The 18,202-nt window shown below is 37.7% G+C and overlaps 1 protein-coding gene across 10 annotated transcripts; it reads right to left on the reverse strand.

Moving 5' to 3' along the window:
• Positions 1–1,478: 1,478 nt before the first annotated feature.
• On the reverse strand, positions 1,479–15,928 carry LOC131231466 (uncharacterized). Of its 10 annotated transcripts, XR_009164371.1 has the most exons (6): positions 15,270–15,915; positions 10,531–11,373; positions 9,928–10,070; positions 9,738–9,813; positions 2,918–3,430; positions 1,479–1,887 (listed from the first exon to the last, which is right to left on the reverse strand). XR_009164371.1 is itself a non-coding variant. In XM_058227667.1 (2 exons), exon 1 carries the CDS (start codon positions 15,699–15,701, stop codon positions 15,276–15,278), a length of 426 nt encoding a protein of 141 aa, XP_058083650.1. In that variant the 5' UTR covers positions 15,702–15,916; the 3' UTR covers positions 12,245–13,086; positions 15,270–15,275. The 10 variants fall into 10 exon arrangements, 1 of the variants encoding a protein (XP_058083650.1); XR_009164369.1 differs by having other exon boundaries at positions 1,479–3,430; positions 10,531–11,274; positions 15,270–15,928; XR_009164365.1 differs by having other exon boundaries at positions 1,479–3,430; positions 15,270–15,926.
• Between the last annotated feature and the right edge of the window lie 2,274 nt (positions 15,929–18,202).

An 18,202-nucleotide genomic window follows, 5' to 3' on the forward strand; every position in this document is an offset into this window, starting at 1 on the left:
GATTGCAATCTATATGTAATATAGTATTTGAAAGAATAAAGATGTTTTCTTGTGTGATGGTTTTCTAACTGGAGGTTTTCAAGCCAAAGAAAAGATATACCTTCTAGGAATTATAATCATTTTCCTTATATATACTAATGTATTATGAAAAGTAAAGAAATGAGTTTATTTATCTAAGAGAGATGGTTTAAGTTTCTTTTATTAGAAGGTAAGCAAGAAAAGACTTCTTTTATCACCAACCAAGGGCTAAGACCTAATTGAATACAAACAAAAAACAAAGGGCAAAGCCCTTAAAACGAAGGAAACAAAAAATCCCACATATCGGGCTTGGAACAAGCACCCACACCTGAGGCCCAAAAAAAAAAGATGAGGAAAAGAGCATACCCCCGGGATAGGGAGGGAGAGCCCACACCCTAGGTCATGGAAGAAAAGAAAAGAAAATCAAACGAGAAGATAACTTGCTAACATTAATAATTCGAAAGGTAGCACCCAAGGGAGCCCTAGACAATCTTAAAATAAGAGCTTTCTAGCATTTTCTAATAATCCAAGGCGAGAGATATAAGAATGCGCCAACTAGTAGGCGCCTTATCCACGAAAATAAGCTTAGAGTAGAGATCTCACACCTCCTTGTTATAAATTTCAATAAGAGCATCTAAAATATAGAGGATATTTAACTTGGAGATGCGAACAAAAAGAATTTTTATGCTTTTATATCTCTGAGCCCATGCATGTCAACCTCTTAGATAACTCCCTAGATTGCTCTTGAGGAGAGAGGAAAGAACATGAGCACAATTCTTGTATCATTTATTTTAACACAAGATATTGTTCACTAGGGGTCGGGATATCTTTGATCATGGTTTTGGAGCACAAGAAAACTCTATTTATCAAAAGACGGAGGGTGATCCTAGCACACTACAAGAAAAGGGGACTTTAGCCTCGGTTCAAAACTGTGGCTAAAAAGGTTAAAAACTGAGGCTAAAACCTTTAGCCTCAATTTTGCCTCAGTTATCCAAGCCGAGGTTGAAACCCCCGTGGCTAAACGCTTTAGCCTCAGTTTTAGCAACCGAGGCTAAAATGACTTTTATAGCCTCAGTTCTTCAAGTGAAGATAAAAGAACCTTTTAGTTTTAGTTTTCTCCAAATGAGGCTATATCAAAATTTTAGCTTCCGATGTTTCCAACTAAGACTAAATCCAAATTTTAGCCTCAATTGTCTCCAATTGAAGCTAAATCTATTTTTAACCTCAGTTCTCAACAACCGAGGCTAAAAACCTTTAGCCATGGGAGTTGTAGTCTCAGTTTAAGTAACTGAGGCAAAATTGAGACTAAAGATAGATTTAGCCTTTGTTGATAGATTTAGCCTTTGTTGGTATCAACTAAGGCTAAATTCACTTTTAACCTCATTTCTCTATCAACAAATGATTGAAACTGTGCTTATTTCACCCATTTAACATTCATCAATACAATAATCAGCACAATATCAACAAAACAATTAATTTACCAAAACACAAATGTCTTCCTTTCCTAGCCTTCCACCCACAACATCTTTGAGAGAGTAGTATGAATTTACCCAAAAAAAAAAAGAGTACAAGCAAGTGAGCATCTTGTCTATGAACCTTGCAGCATTAGCAATCTTAGTTACTGTTCTGATTTCTTCCAATGTAGCACCCGCCTTACCATATGCGATATTCTCCTTTTTAGCAGTTGTGAATAACATGGGCTCTTGGCTAACAAGATCGATCTTCTCTCTGATCCATCCAAGCTACAGCTTCTTCAAGTTGATGCCATCTATGAGCACTTCACCAGCTTGGAGGTCATAGAACCTCTCCAACAGGCTGATCACTGTCAACTTCCCACTGCCACTCTCTCCAACTAGAGCCACAGTCATGCTGCTTGGAACATGCAATGAGAACCCTGAAAATACATGAATGTCAGGTCTTGCAGGGTAGCTAAAGCAAACATCTCCCAGTTCTATATCGTTGTTGATATCTTCCACAATTCCACTTGTGTCGCATGAGTTGATCTCTGGTTTCCGTTTGATGGTCTCAAACATCTTGTTTGTTGTTGCTCGCCCTGCTGCAAATGCATTCACAGATGGGGAAGCTTGGCCTAGAGACCTGGTTCAAAAAAAAAAAAAAAAAAAAAAGCAAGATTGCTCTGATCCATTTTATTTTTATTTTTTGGTTGTGTGCAGCAAAAAGGAAGATTAACATACTTGGAATCCTCTTATAATTATTTTAGAATTGATAGGGTGTTTTATAGTCTTGTAATTGCAGATTCTTAATTGTCCATAGCACAAAGATAACACGAATTGGAATATCCTGTCCGTCCAAAATTTGGACTTAGTTTATAGCCATCCAAATTCCAACCACTGAATGGGAAGGTTAGAATGGTCTGATCAAAGTGCTTCCGTACAATGGCAGGTAATACATCATTGTCTTTATGAAATAGATGGTCGAAATTGTTGATTGAAATATATTTCAAAAACAGTCCTTACTATTCCTTTCATAGACATTTGATCCAATGGTCAGAACCGCCTGATCATTGTGATCTTAACATGTGTGCAGAAGGGAACAGGAAGTGGAAACTACAAGCTTTTCTGCATGACAAGCACCATGCAAAGTTTAGGTATCAATTTTGATAGACTAGAAAAGTCACAGTTACAAAGACATGAAAACAAAACCCAAAATATGTAGGAATTAGGGGGCTATGGCCAAAGAAATTAGAAATAAAAACTGATATTCTGAAAAAATGTCATCGACTTGATGGAGCAAACTTAAGAAACCATTTCCGTGCTAAAATAAGTAAACATAGATTGTGACAGATAATTTTACCGATTTTGTTAACAACATATTCAGTGATTTCAAAATCATAGACAACTTATCTCTAACAAATCTAGAACTCATGAAATGTGTATACCTTTGCCAACCTTGCTCTCAAGAACTTTCAATGTCTTAAGAGATGTTGTGAGATCATTAGCCCAAATGTTACAACCGTCAACAACTCCAGCAAACAGCCATTAAAAAAACTTTGCATTTCCCAACTTGCAGAATCATTCATCAAAATTGTGGGGCATGTTTTGACTAATTGATTGTGTAAGTTAAGGATATCTATAATGATTGAGTATCTGTCATACAGAGGAGAAGAAAAGATTGTGTGCGCCTGGCGTGCATGAAGATTTAGTGGGCACATATTTGCCACCATCCAACAATCATGGGTGGGAATCTTAACATGATTTTATAAATTGTGTTTTTCAAATTCAAATTTTGAATTGATTATAGATTCCCACCAAAAACCATTAAATGGTGGGAGATGATGTGCTGCTGGATATCAGCGCTCCCAGTCCACACTGAAATTCTGCTCTAAGCCATTCTTCTTTACCTTCAGAGAGACCTGCATCAATTTTCCTTACTCCATCTACTGCTGATAGAACTGCATCAATTTGAACAAGTTTAAAATTGATAAAAATTAATTGCAAAATAATAATAGAAAGGCAATTGTATAATTAATCTAGGAAAAAAAAAAAAAAAAAACAGAATTACATAGCATTAATCCCTTAATTTTACATGATTCCTTCATAAATTTTCCTTAAAACAGGTCCATTGAAGCGCTATAATCTTTATTTTTGGACCATCTACTATGTTGGTGGGACCCAATTGCTTCAACAACAGAGAGACCACTTTGTTTAGTAGTCTTGTGGACTGACATCCCAATACATACTAATGGAAAAGGCACAGCTCATGGCAACCAAATCAAGTAGGATGCCACAAAAAGAAGACAACCTAGCAAAAGGGCTTCTTTCCATAGCCTCTTTAATCCACTCAGCTATCTTCGAATGCTTTTTTTTTAAAAAAAATATATATTTTCATGTTTCTTCAGTTAAAAACCAACAAATACCTAGGCCAGCCCAGAGCATTAGTACAAATCATAGGAAGTGGGTACCATGAGTTCAGCCCTGCTTGATCAGATCCTTCTATAACCCTAAGAAGTTTTCAACAGTAGCAATAATTCTTATATCTTCAGGGTCAAGGTCCACTTTAGCTTTGAATATGCATTGTTTTTGGCTTTGTATCCTGGAATGATATGAAAAAATTGGATAATGGACTGTGTATTAAGAAAAACATCATGTGAAGCCTACGTAAATTTCCCACTCCAACAAATTCCGGTACTTGTTGTGTGTTGCAAGGGAGCAGATTAGGTGAGACCGAACTCACCCAGACATGCAGACCTTATGGGTTCCACCTTGATTTGTGTATTCTATATCCACTCAGTCCATCCATTTTAAAAAAAATCAATTTAAAGCATGATATCAAAATTTAAGAAGATCCAATTGTTCTACCTTACTTCCATCTGTCTGGTCGAAAGCCCAACAGAAAAGATCCAATTGCCTAACAGATATTAATCTGGTACAATGTAGGAATTGTTAGGGCTGTAATTAGGGGATATAGATGCTACTGTTATGCTGTAATTAAGGGTTGTAATTAGGGGATATAGAGGTTGCTGTTATGCTGTAATTAAGGGATATATTGTAAGTAGGGAAAATGATTTCTATATAAGAAAAGGACCACTCGATTGAGGGTCATTGAGCAAATCTGACATGGTATCAAAGCCACTCTCTGTAACCTTGTCTTTGGTCGAATATTCGTGGTTCTAGGCTCTGGTTTTCTGGTTTCTTGGGTGCGGGTTTTGGTTTGCAGTTTTTTTGGTGCATTTCGAGAGATTCTAGTTATGGCTAATAACTCCAACTTAGAAGTCTTTCAAACTTGGTTTACATGGAAGAATTATGCTGCCTACGAGTTTCAGTTTCAACTTTTTGTTATGGGAAAGGAGTTGTGGGGCCATGTTGATGGGAGTGATCCAGTGCCTACCGATCCTACGACGTTAGTTCAATGGAAGGTGAAAGATGCTCGCGTGATGCTTGGATTCTTGGGTCTATTGATCCACTACTTATACTCAATTTAAGACCGCACAAGACGGCTAAATCGATGTGGGAGTACTTGAAAAAGGTCTATCATCACTATCATTCCACTCGGCGATTTCAATTGAAAACTGATCTTGCTTCCTATTCCCAAGGTACACTCTCTGTTCAGGAATATTTCTGTGGTTTTCAGAATCTTTGGGCTGAGTTTTCCGACATTGTGTATGCCGATGTGTCAACCGAGTCCCTCTCTACTGTTCAAACAGTTCATGAAGTTAGCAAAAGAGACCAGTTTTTAATGAAACTAAGGCCAGAATTTGAGTATATTCGCTCCAACCTGATGCACAGAGATCCTTCACCATCTCTTGACGTATGTTTTGGAGCACTTCTTCGAGATGAACAATGCCTTTTTACTCAATCTTTGCTTCCACAAGAGAATGCTGTCGCATACGCTGCCCAAGGCAAAGGGAGGGTTCGAGACATGCGTACAGTTCAGTGCTACATTTGCAAAGATTATGGACATATTGCTGCCCATTGTGCTAAAAAGTTCTGCAACTACTTTAAATAGAAGGGGCACATCATCAAAGAATGCCCAACACGTCCTCAAAACCAACCCGTGAATGCTTATCATGCTACTGCTACTGGCCGCACTTCAGATGGGGTAACCAGCACTCAAAATCTCACTCCAGTGTCATCTTCCACTGCTACTACACCTGCCCTTACACCAGAAATGATGCAGCAAATGATTGTATCGGCATTTTCCGCTTTAGGGCTGCAAGGTAAGGGTACTATACGTACTATACCCTCTCAATCTTGGCTTGTTGACTCCGCTGCATCTAATCACATGACCAGTTCTCCTGATATGCTCAGCAATGTTCGTAAGTACATTAGTTCTTCTAATATTCAAGTTGTTAATGGCCATCATTTATCGATCACTGGGGTTGGTGATATCGCACCATCACTTACTAATATTTTTGTATCACCTGGGCTTTCTACGAGTCTTATCTCAGTTGGACAATTAGTAGATGATAATTACAATGTTCAGTTTTCTCGTAATGGTTGTCATGTGCAGGATCCGGTATCGGGGAGGACAATAGCGAAGAGGCCTAAAGTTGGGAGACTGTTTCCATTATACTTTTCCAGTCCTAGTATCATTTCTTTGGCTTGTACTACTATCTCCAATAATTATGAAGTATGGCACAAACGTTTAGGCGATCCAAACAATGTTGTTTTATCTCATTTGCTGAATTCTGGTTCGTTGGAAAAAAAAGATTCTTCTTTGCCTCATGCTTTGTCTTTTGATTGTTCTACGTGTAAAATCAGAAAAAGTAAGATTCTTTTCTTCCCTTCTTCCGGGAGTAGGGCAAAGAATTGCTTTGACCTTGTTCATAGTGATGTATGGGGCATTACTCCTGTCATTTCTCATGCTCATTATAAATATTTTGTGACATTCATAGATGACCATATTCGGTATACTTGGGTATATTTTCTGCACTATAAGTCTGAAGTTTTTGCTGTTTTTAAATCGTTTCTAGCAAATGTTGAGAATCAATTTACCACTAGCATTAAGACTTTACGATCTGATTCTGGTGAAGAATATGTCTCATGAATTTCTTGAGTTTCTTTGTCATAAAGGAATTGTTTCTCACCGCTCTTGTCCTTATACGCCTCAACAGAATAGCGTGGCTGAGCGCAAAAATCGACATTTGTTAGATGTTGCTAGGACCTTGTTACTTGCATCTTCTGTTCCTCCTAAATTTTGAGTTGAAGCTTTAGCTATAGCAGTATACTTGATTAATAGGTTGCCTTCTAAAGTGCTAAATTTCGACTCTCCATTCTATCGTCTGCATAAACAACACCCTAGCTTTCTTGACTTACACACTTTTGATTGTGTTTGTTTTGTGCATCTACCTCTGCATCAACTTCACAAACTCTCTGCACAATCTATGAAATGTGTCTTTATGGGATATAACTTATCTCAAAAAAGATTTGTGTGCTATGATGGTTCTTCCAATAAATTTCATATATCTCGTAATATCGTTTTCTTTTAGCATTAATATTTCTTTCCTAGTTCTATTACATCATCTCTTGCAGTTTCTGTTCTTCCTCACTTTAATGATTTGTGTGCCCTCCTGAACGCTTCAAGCCTGGTTTTGTGTATGAATGCCGTCGACCAATTCTACCCCTCCCTGAGTTTGATCTGCCACCTAATCCCGTTTTGCACCCTCCTCGATGATCTGGCCGTACTTCTCATCAACCGGATAGGTATGGTTTCCCTCATACCTCCTTCATGGCTACCTTATCAACTGTGTCGATTCCTAATTCCTACTCACAAGCTGATAAACATGAGTGTTGGAGAAAGGCTATGTAGGAAGAACTTCAAGCTCTTTAAGAAAATTAGACTTGGGACATGGTCCCTTGTCCTTCTCATGTTAAGCTAATTGGGTGTAAGTGAGTTTTTTCTTTGGAACTTCGGCCTGATGGGTCTATGGACCGTTATAAGGCTCGTTTGGTTGCCCTTGGTAACCGCCAGGAGTATGGGGTTGACTATGAGGAGACCTTTGCTCCTGTTGCTAAAATGACAACCGTGCGTACTATTATTGCCATCGCAGCCTCTCAGGGATGGTCCCTTTGCCAGGTGGATGTGAAGAACGCATTTCTTCATGGTGATTTACAAGAAGATGTTTACATGACACCTCCTCCTGGCCTCTATTCGTCATCAAAGTCAAATGTGTGTAAGCTGAAGCGCTCTCTGTATGGTTTGAAACAGGCTCCCCGGGCTTGGTTTGATAAGTTCTAGGCTACCTTACTTCGATTTTCTTTCATCCAAAGCCAGTATGATTTTTCGTTGTTTCTTCGAACGACTTCTGTTGGTATCGTTCTTCTCCTAGTTTATGTCGACAACATTGTCATCATTGGGAATGATTCTGCCCTCATTGATCAACTCAAGCAAAATCTTCATGATCCATTCCATATGAAGGATCTTGGTCCTCTCCGGTATTTCCTCAATTTGGAGGTTCAGTCCGTTTCCTTTAGGGTTTTCCTGCATCAGTATAAATACACGGAGGAATTGATTTCCTTATCTGGTTGGCAGGACTCCTCTTTAGTGGATACCCCTTTGGAAGTGAATGTCAAGTATCAATGTGAGGAGGGGGATCTCCTTCCTGATCCCATGGTGTTTCGACAGTTAGTTGGTAGTCTCAATTATCTGACTATTACATGGCCTGACATTTCCTTTGCTGTCCAGCAAGTCAGTCAATTTTTGCAATCTCCTCGCCACCTTCACCTTGCCGCAGTCCGCCGAATTACTCGATATCTCCGGGGTTCCTCTCACCATGACTTGTTCTTCTCTACCGGTACTCCTCTTCGCCTTGTAGCTTTTAGTGATGTTGATTGGGCATGATGTCCTGAGTAAGAAACAAGATCGTGTTTTCAAATTTTTGACTGAGTCCGAGTACCGTGCCATGTCGGCAGCCCGCCCAGAGATTATGTGGCTCCATTGCTTACTTGCTGAAATAGGTTTTCCTCAGTCTACTCCCACTCCTCTTCATGCTGATAATACGAGTGCTATTTAGATCGCTACCAATCTCATCTATCATGAGCGTACCAAACATATTGAGGTGGACTGTCATTCTATTCGGGAAGCTGTTGATACTCGAGTTATCTCTCTTCCACATGTCTCAAACGATTTTCAGATAGCAGACGTCTTCACCAAAGCTATGACATGACTACGTCATCAATTTCTTGTTGGCAAATTAATGCTTCTTAATCGACCAGCATCAATTTAAGGGGGGATGTTAGTAGGATAGACAACAAACCTACCATATATTGTTGTACCATATATTGCTGTAATTAAGAAATATAGATGCTACTGTTATGCTGTAATTAAGGGCTGTAATTAGGGGATATAGATGTTGTAATTATGGGATATAGATGCTGTTGTTATGCTGTAATTAAGGGCTGTAATTAGGAGATATAGATGCTGCTATAATTCGGAGATATTATGCTGTAATTAGGGGATATAGATGCTGCTGTTATGCTGTAATTAAGGGTTGTAATTAGGGGATATAGATGTTGTTGTTATGCTGTAATTAAGAGCTGTAATTAGGGGATATAGATGTTGTTGTTATGCTGTAATTAAGGGCTGTAATTAGGGGATACAGAGGTTGCTGTTATGCTGTAATTAAGGGATATATTGTAAGTAGGGAAAAAGATTTCTATATAAGAAAAGGACCACTCGATTGAGGGTCATTGAGCAAATCTGACAGGAATGATCACTCTAAATCAGTCCATTTATTTGGTGAGACCCAAAGAGCCAGTGAGAAAACCACATGGATTGGACAATACCTTGAAACATTACTAAGATTTAAAAAAAAAAAAAAAAAAAAAAAAAAAAAAAAACCCTTGCATGATGCACCTAACCTGCACCAACAAGGAAAAAAGAAGAAGAAGAAAGTTTTTGCAGTGTCCATATGCTTACACTATATAAGGTTGTTGTTAAATAAGAAAAGGCCAATATAGAAATAAATATGCTAGCTCTACATACACCCTCTACACATGCAATTTCTATGGCACACGTATCAATTATGGGATAATTGATGATTTATTCAAATTGTGTTGTTTGTAGTCAAACAACGGCCAGTTTGGATGTTCTTCAAAATCAGTACAGCAGAATTTAAATGAAATTATCTGGCAAAAGCTAATATCCTGATTAAATTAATAATGAGTTCCACATGTAGCAGAATTTATAGTGTCACTGTTTCTGAAAATAAGTTATCTCAAGAAAGAAACTACACCAAATTTTATGTAGGGCAAACACACCTTATCAAGGTGAATGTGGCCAACAAGGCCTGCATCTGCTTCTGAACTTTCGGGTATTTGTCGATGCCTTTGGTATCTAAAAATGGCCATAGTCCATGTGTAAGATGTAAAGAGTATTTAAGTCATTACGCAAAATACAAATGAGACCCACACATGCCTTTTAGATGAATAGAAAGGAGGGCACCACGACCTCTAGTTTCTGCACCAACTCTTTGGTGTTTGGTGTGGACATGATTATGTGGCATTGATTGGGCTTGATGAATCCGTCGTCCACAACTTTTTGATGAGAGTAAGAAGGGAGTTGTAGTAACCGTCCACATTAAGAAGACCCACCTAAACATACATACAAATATCCCATCTTTATGACGCAAGAACTTCTATGTTGTGTGTATGTGATTTTCTGTTAGTAGAGATTGCTTACAGTTTGAGTCTAAATACATTGAACATGACAAAAGGAAAAACAAATCTCAGCAGGATAAATAGTGCTAATTCAAGGTAATTACGAACCATCAAATAAAAGATGATTTTTTTAGAAATTGAAACAGGAACTGAAAAAATGACAAAATGACAAAGTAAGAAAAGAATTCACATTTAGATACAAATGGAAAAACAGAATACCTTTGACAAAAAACCTTAGAACATGGATTAATTGATGACAGATTAAACCACATATAAGTATATGTTATTCCTCAAAAAGAAAGTGACAGTATAAACAGGCTTCTTCCAAGTTCAACCTTGCAGCAGATGATGAAATCTTAGTCCTGTCAAGATAAGATTAGGTGCACTAACTGACCTTGAAATGTGGAGGGAAACAGCGCATCAGCTTAACTCGCAGACATAGTCCAATAACCGTTGCCATGCTATAATGCTAGATGGTTGAAGTGAAGGTAATCCTAACCATTCAAGTAGGGAATTAGTACCATAGTTTTGAAAAATACAATAATCATTACTGGAAACTGTCAATAAATCCATATCAAGTAAATATAAAACATGGAGTAAAAACAATTCAATGACAAAGAGAACTGCAAAGCAGCACATATCCAAATTTTTTGGTGGCACATATTAGAAAGCAATGTTATTGATCTTGTGAAGGCATGCACGCTGCATTTGGATGCCCAAGTGAGCTAAATTGTGAACAATCAGTTTAATCAAGAGGATATGACCAATGGGATTTGTTGTTTTTTTTAATCTAGTGCACCTGATAGTCATCTTATCCAATTTTTTTTATAAAAATAATAATAAATAAATAAATAATCTTTCAATGCCATATATAACCATCAGATTGTAAAAAACATAGAATTCATGTTCATGACACCAGTTTGATGCCTAGCACTTATGTGTATATGTCCATATCAAAAATTCTAATTAAAAAGTAGCGTTGCTTCAGTCATTCGAAAAACACAGAATGGCACTGAAATTGCTAACCACAACAACAACAACAATAAAAGCCTAATTCTATACATACGAAAGAAAATGCCATAAATCTTGCCTGATTCTAAAGTTAGCTCAGTTCCTCATTTAGTTCAGAAATCTCTACCTGTCAATTAATATAATTATCGATAAACAATTTAGCACCTTCAATCTCCACAACTAAATATGCATAAGTCACTGGTGAATGCAGAACATCATTTCCTCTCTGCAAAATTAGAATGTGGTACAAATTGAGTAAGAGAGTGAAGAATTTAAAAGAATACAGACAAGAAAAGACCATCAAAATATCGACTAGTTAAAATTATCCACTAAAAGCTACATACAAGGAAACCTTAATATTCAAATCGTTTCATGAGCAATAGATTCATGTTTCAATACAACAATTTGAAAAAATGTAAAAGCAGAGAAAGCAAAAGATCTTTATCTTTTTTCTTTCTTGCCTTTTGGTACTATGGGTTTTGGTCAACACATGCATGTACAAGGCAGCTCATGTACATGCCGAACATCTACCAGCATGGCAAATTGGTTACTTGTGGAGAGCAGCACATGCTTTCTCCACACCTCCAAATCTAGATGTAGGTTGACTCTAACAAATACTTTGAGCCAGTTGTGTAATCAAAAGGATTCAACAAGTATCTCTGCTACCAAAAAGAACAAAATAAATAAATAAACATATATTGGAGTATTAGGAACATTGTGTCAAAGAAATTGAATGGTCAAGAGAAAAAAACCATACAATGATTTGGGACATGAAATCTGTTTCCATTGGTTTGGGTGCCTCTGCAACATTCATAAACCTTGGTCAGAAGAAATTGGTACAGAAAGAGAAAATAAATTACAAGTGTAACCATGAAGGGGACCTTGCAATTACAAGCCTGCAGAAACCAATAATACAAGCCAAAAGTTCACCAATTTCAATTGAGCTTTGCTTGTGTTAGAGGCAGTAAAGGAGTTAACCGAATCAACAAAAAGATGATACGAAACAAAATGCTAGCAATTCTCAGAAGAAACTGAAAGTTTCACTTCAGTTTCAACAATCCAGAAACTTGTTGGGTTGAAACTACTAATATGCCAGACATATAACCACTGCATTCCATTTTCCCACATTAGGTTTCATTGTGATGAAAGAAATTTGAAGATACACAATGCATGATCAGAGTACATTTAGTCTTCTTGGGTTCTCAGTATGGTGACCCAAAGATATGATGGGCCCCACTGTGGACAGCTCATGGCCCGAAAAACTCCCAAGCAGAAAAATTCTAACCTTTCAACTGGTGACCAGAAAGAAAATTCTTAAACCGCTGTCCCCAATCCAATAAAACCCTCGTGTAATCTGCACCAGATTTCCCCAATCCAATCAAGGAAGAGTGTGATGTGATGTAAAACATTGACATAGATCATCCCCAAAAAATTCTGAAATTTGATTTTCTCCAATTGATTGTGAGTTGTGACATATCCTTCCATCTAATCATACAGCTGCCAGGAATAAAATAAGAGAGCTAAGGAAAAAAAAAACTCAAAAGCAAGCTTAGAAGGAATTATGTATAAAAATGCAAAAACCCTTTTTTTTTTGGACTGCTAACAATTCTAAAAACAGATGCATCGAATCAGCAAAATAATTTCACAAAAAATATAAATCTGAATTTTCGTATGATCTAAAATCTAGGGGCATGGGACCACTGCCCCATTTTATTTTTATGTATATATAGAGAAAATTTCAAATCCACCTGAAGCAATTAAAAAATACATTTAGAATGTACTGCTTCTAAACCACAAAGAAATATTGGATAGGAAAAGAGAATTTTTCCCAAATACCATAAAGGAAGCAGAACTCTAGAAATCTCAACTCAGTTCAAAGGCCCACTTAAAAATTGATCTGGGATGGGTTGATTTTTGGAGAATGGATCCATTTGCAACCCTATAAAATGGCCAGATTCTTGAATCATCAATGTCCAATGCTACCTTTGAAATGGCCAAGCTATATGTCCTGGGGGTGAATAGGACTATACCAAATTAAAAATAATTACTACGGAATATGAAATAAAGAATAGTTAGCACTATACACCAATCACAGTATAGGAATGGAAAGCAACCTAAAATAGAGAAATTGAAACAAAAATTGTTCTAAGGACAACCTTACACCAAAAACCAAAGTTTATGGTAGGACAACCTTATTTCTATAACAAATAGAGAAACTGAAGCTCAAACTAATAAAGTAATAGCAGAAATATAAATCTTAACTATTACAACATTCACCACTAAGCTTGAAATGAAATGATTACAACATTCACATTCACATATACATCCCACACATGAATAATTAAAGATATGAAATATAAACCACACAACCACAAAACACAAGGGATTATAGTGTTTCGCCTGTGTGTACACCAACTGTTCAACAACAGCCACACAGCTACTCCACTCCTAATATCCTCACACAGTGGATATTAGTGTTCACTATCAAAAATAGGTTTTCCTAGGTTCACCTAAAAGCCTTCACAATTGTGTCTTTCTCTGTGAGCTTACACAATTAAAAAACCCCTCTTCTGAGTTTTCCTGGGTCTCCTCAGATAACCAATATAATGAGATTTTTCTGGCAAATCTCAAAAGAAAACCAAATGAAAGTAAATTACACAAATGTAAAATACCTGAATTTCTCCTTCGTTGTAGCAGCCCAAAAGAACTAAGTTGGAGTAGAGATTTGAATGTTCAAGATCAATGTCCAATACTCACTTTATAATGGTTATAGTTTCTAATAGATTTTAAATTCAAACAGAAGGGCTAGCTTTAATTGATTTTGATTCCAGAAAAAGGAAAACAAACAATTCCTCTTTTTAGATTAGATTGGAATGCAAGAAACAAAATCAATTAACAAAGCTAAAGAAAGAGAATACTAAATATGCACACTTAGCTTAAATGGAGCACAGACTTATCTCTTAGAAGGCCGAATTAAATTAACTTGAATTGCTTTATTTATTCTGAGATTCGTGCTCTGTTTATAGGTGAGCAAATCACGTCTTCGACTAGTCTGAGGACCTCTACGACTAGTCATAGAACCAACAGATATTTGCAAATTCAGGCACGATAAGATTTGACAGTTTCACGACTAGTTGTAGGTCTCCTTCGACTGGTCCTAGGTCTCTCACGACTAGTCGAAGCTAGCTGAATTTCAACGCTGTATTTTGAGTTGTGGGTCTATGACTGGTCGAAGAAGCAGTCGACATTGTTCCTACGACTAGTCGAACAGTCCCCAGGACTAGTCGTAGCCTAATAGAAAATATCTGAATTTTGCAACAAACTTATGACTGATCTAGGAATTTCTTAGACAGGTCAAAGCAGTGCTAGGACTAGTCGAATAAAGTCCAGGACTAGTTTTGGAACTGTCCAAACTCACTTATATAAAACATATGAGTTATGTATCCAGAATAACCTATTATAAAGGTCAACCTAAGGTCAGTCATACCTCAATAGTGAAGTAAGGACATTGAACATAGGAGACAAGTGACCTTTGAAAGTAGTGAATATTGAAGTCTTGATGGAGCTCAAACTTGAAAGCTTTTTGAGATTCTTGACTTGTGAACAGTGCTTGTCAAACAAAGTTGATCTTGAGTAGAGCATTGTTCTTCACAGATGCAAGCTTCATAACAGTGTCTTTGGCACCACAAATTTGACAACAAAAAGGGCTATAAATTATAGCACTTACAACCTTAAGTTCATTTCTAGGCAAATCAACGTGAAAAATAAAACATGTTATGACCTTGTTACTCCATTTGGGAACAGTAAAATAACATATGATCCCACTATTATGTCAAGCAACATACTAGCATATTACTCCAATATGATTAGGTCTTGCTTGAATACCACTATTAAGAACTCCTACAATAGGACTTAAAAGGTCGTAAATGCATTGTTTCAATTGAAACAAAGATTGCAGACTTTCAGGAGGGTTTCTACAACAGGATTTCCCTTCTCCAATTTCATTTTGAATCTCTCTCTCTCTCTCCCCCCCTCTTTATGTGTGTGTGTGCGTGCACGTATGCGCGCGTGTGTTATACATGCTCCTGAAACTGAGAAAGAGAAAGAAGAAGAAGCACAAACTTGTTGTCATTCACTCGACCGTTCCATCCAAGCAACAGAAGCTGATGGCAAGAAATCCCTCCCAAAGTCATTCCTCTGCCCGTAAAGAACTGCCATCCCGTCCGCTTCAGCAGCATTCCTTTCCATAATCCTCTCCACGAAACAAGCCTCAAGGACCGGATCTAACCCCCACGAAACCCTAATTCTCCCAATCCTTGAAAAATCCATGTAATACTCCCCTAAATCACCGCCTTCTTCCACATTCCTGCCAAACATGGCCCTGCTCTTTGATCTATGCCCATGGATCTCTGCTTCCTTCACATCCTCCTCATCATCCGCCTTCCTCGACATGAACCCGATCATTTCATCCCGCTCCTCAATGTTCTGCCGCAGCTTCTCGACACAGATCCACAATTCGACCTCCGATTTCTCCATATCCTCGATTCGGAGCATTGGGTCACCGATTTTAATGATACTTACCTCGATTGAGAGAGATGTTCCGAACGAAAGGTGAAGATCTTAGGAAGAGAGACGATTCGGTGGGGATGAATTGAGGTCGAGTGAGAAAAGTTAGCAGAGATGGAGTTTCACGAAATGAGAGAGAGAGAGAGAGTTGTTGAATTAGATCGAAGCTGAGAAATGAAATTGGCGATTTCAAATATATAGGGTGGGCTAGCCACGGCTTAGCTACTGACAGGTTGAGTAGCGACGTCACCAACTTCTGTGGGCACCACCGTGATGTACGTATTTTATCAACACTGTCCATCCATTTAGAGAGATCATGTTAGAACACGATCCAAAGAATGAGTCAGATCCAAACCTCAAGTGGACCCCACCATAGAAATTAGTGGGGAGAGTGATGCCCACCGTAAAAAACTTTTACGGGCCACAGAAGCTTTACCTTCTTTCATATCTATGTTAACACATAAACAGGTTGGATTTCAAATATACATCATGATGGACCTTAAGAAGGTTTCAAGTTTCAACGGTAGCGTCACTCCCCACTGTTTTCTATGGTGAGGTCCACTCCAGCTTTGGAGCAGCCTCATTCTTTAGATCATGCTCTGAAATGGTCTCTCCAAATGGATGGACGGTGTGGATATAATATGTACATCATGGTGGGGCCCACAGAACTTGGTGACGTTACTTCAGTAGCTAATCCATGTCCCCCTGCCACCTGCCAATTTCTGATGGTCGGTGCTCTGTGGGCCCCAGCATGATGTATGTGTTTCATCCATGTTGTCCATCTATTTTTATAGATCATTTTATGGTATAAGACCAAAAATTAGGTATATCCCAATCTTAAGTGGACTACATTACAAAGAAACAGTATTGAATGAACATCGACCATTAAAATTGGACTGGGGATGCTCCTTTAAAAAGGAAAAATCAAAGATAAAAAAGTTCCCTTGTTGAATGCCAAGTGGTGATTTTTGGGAAGGTAAATGCCAAAAATCCTTCCAATAAATTTTTTTATTGGAATTGAGTATCGTGGGGCCCACATTGTGTGTGTATGAAATCTAGCTCATGCCATAATGATGATGAAATGTATCAGAAATCGAAAGGTCCAATCATCAGATGGGGCCACGTCAATTTAGAGGTTTTTTTTTTTTTTTTTTGTGGTGTTTGTTGTTTGTGGCCCACCTGGTGGGTGCAACTATTGAATGGATTTAGTTAATAAATATGTTGGAGTGGTGGATGTCATACACAAATCAAGTGGCCCCATGGGTCTACACTTTCACTTCTTTTTTAAAGGAAAATAATAAATAAATAAAGTTATTTTTATAATTTCATCCCTAAGGAAGTTCTAGCATGTATTTTCTAATTATTGAGGCAATATCCAATAAAACATAGATTCCATGGGATTTTTGGCGTTGAAATCCCATAAGAATTCTTAAGGCATTTGGTGGTTAAAATCCCTTTTTAACTAGTCAAGCGCTTAGTTCAATCACACAAAAAAACTTTGGACAATCTAATGATTTTGATGTGTCACTGGCATCGAAGTTGTACTAAGATGTTGTGGTTGATAATTGTGGTTTAGATGGTAGACTTTTAGCCTCAGTTCCTATGCAACTGAGGCTAAAAAGTAGACTTTTCGCCTCGGTTCCTATGCAACTGAAGCTAAAAAGTAGACTTTTGGCCTCGGTTCCTATGCAACTGAAGCTAAAAAGTAGACTTTTGGCATTGGTTCCTATGCAACTGAGGCTAAAAAGTAGACTTTTCACCTTAGTCCTATGCAACTGAGGCTAAAAATAGACTTTTCGCCTCGGTTCCTATGCAACTGAACCTAAAAAGTAGACTTTTCGCCTCGGTTCCTATACAACTAAGGCTAAAAAGTAGACTTTTTGCCTCAGTTCCTATGCAACTGAGGATAAAAAGTTAAAACTTTTCACCTCAGTTCCTTAGCAACCGGGTCGAAAAATGAACTTTTAGCCTCAGTTTCTTAGCAATCGAGGCTAAAAAACACGTTTAGCCTCCATTTTTTCAACTGATGCTTAAAAATTGTGGCTAAAGGCCTATTTTCTTGTAGTGTTATAGCTAGCATTGAAAGAAAGAAAAAAAAAAAAAAAGGACAACGCCGATGGGTAAAAGCCATCGGAATGGCTGCCAACGGTTTAAAGCCATTGGTAATGCCAACGGCCATAGCCAATGATAATTCTAATGGTTTATGCTGTGTTTCCATATTTGCCAATGGCCGGTTAATAGCCGTCGGCGTTTCTCATTGAAAAAGAAAAATATACAAATTGCTGGAAGCATATTGGCTACCCTAGCCCGCCTCTACCTCGGAACAAGAAAATCTTTGTGGGGGTAAGTAAATTCCAAATACATTGAATCGGATCAACACTAGATTGAACTCAGAAAATTGGAACAATCTGGCAGCATAAAATTTCCAAGTATGAACTTTTCAGCTCGTCTCTGTCCTTAAAAGGAAGAAACTTTTAAAAGTACCCATG

This window comes from Magnolia sinica, chromosome 17 (genome assembly GCF_029962835.1).
Source record: "Magnolia sinica isolate HGM2019 chromosome 17, MsV1, whole genome shotgun sequence".
Classification (NCBI taxonomy): Eukaryota; Viridiplantae; Streptophyta; class Magnoliopsida; order Magnoliales; family Magnoliaceae; genus Magnolia; species Magnolia sinica.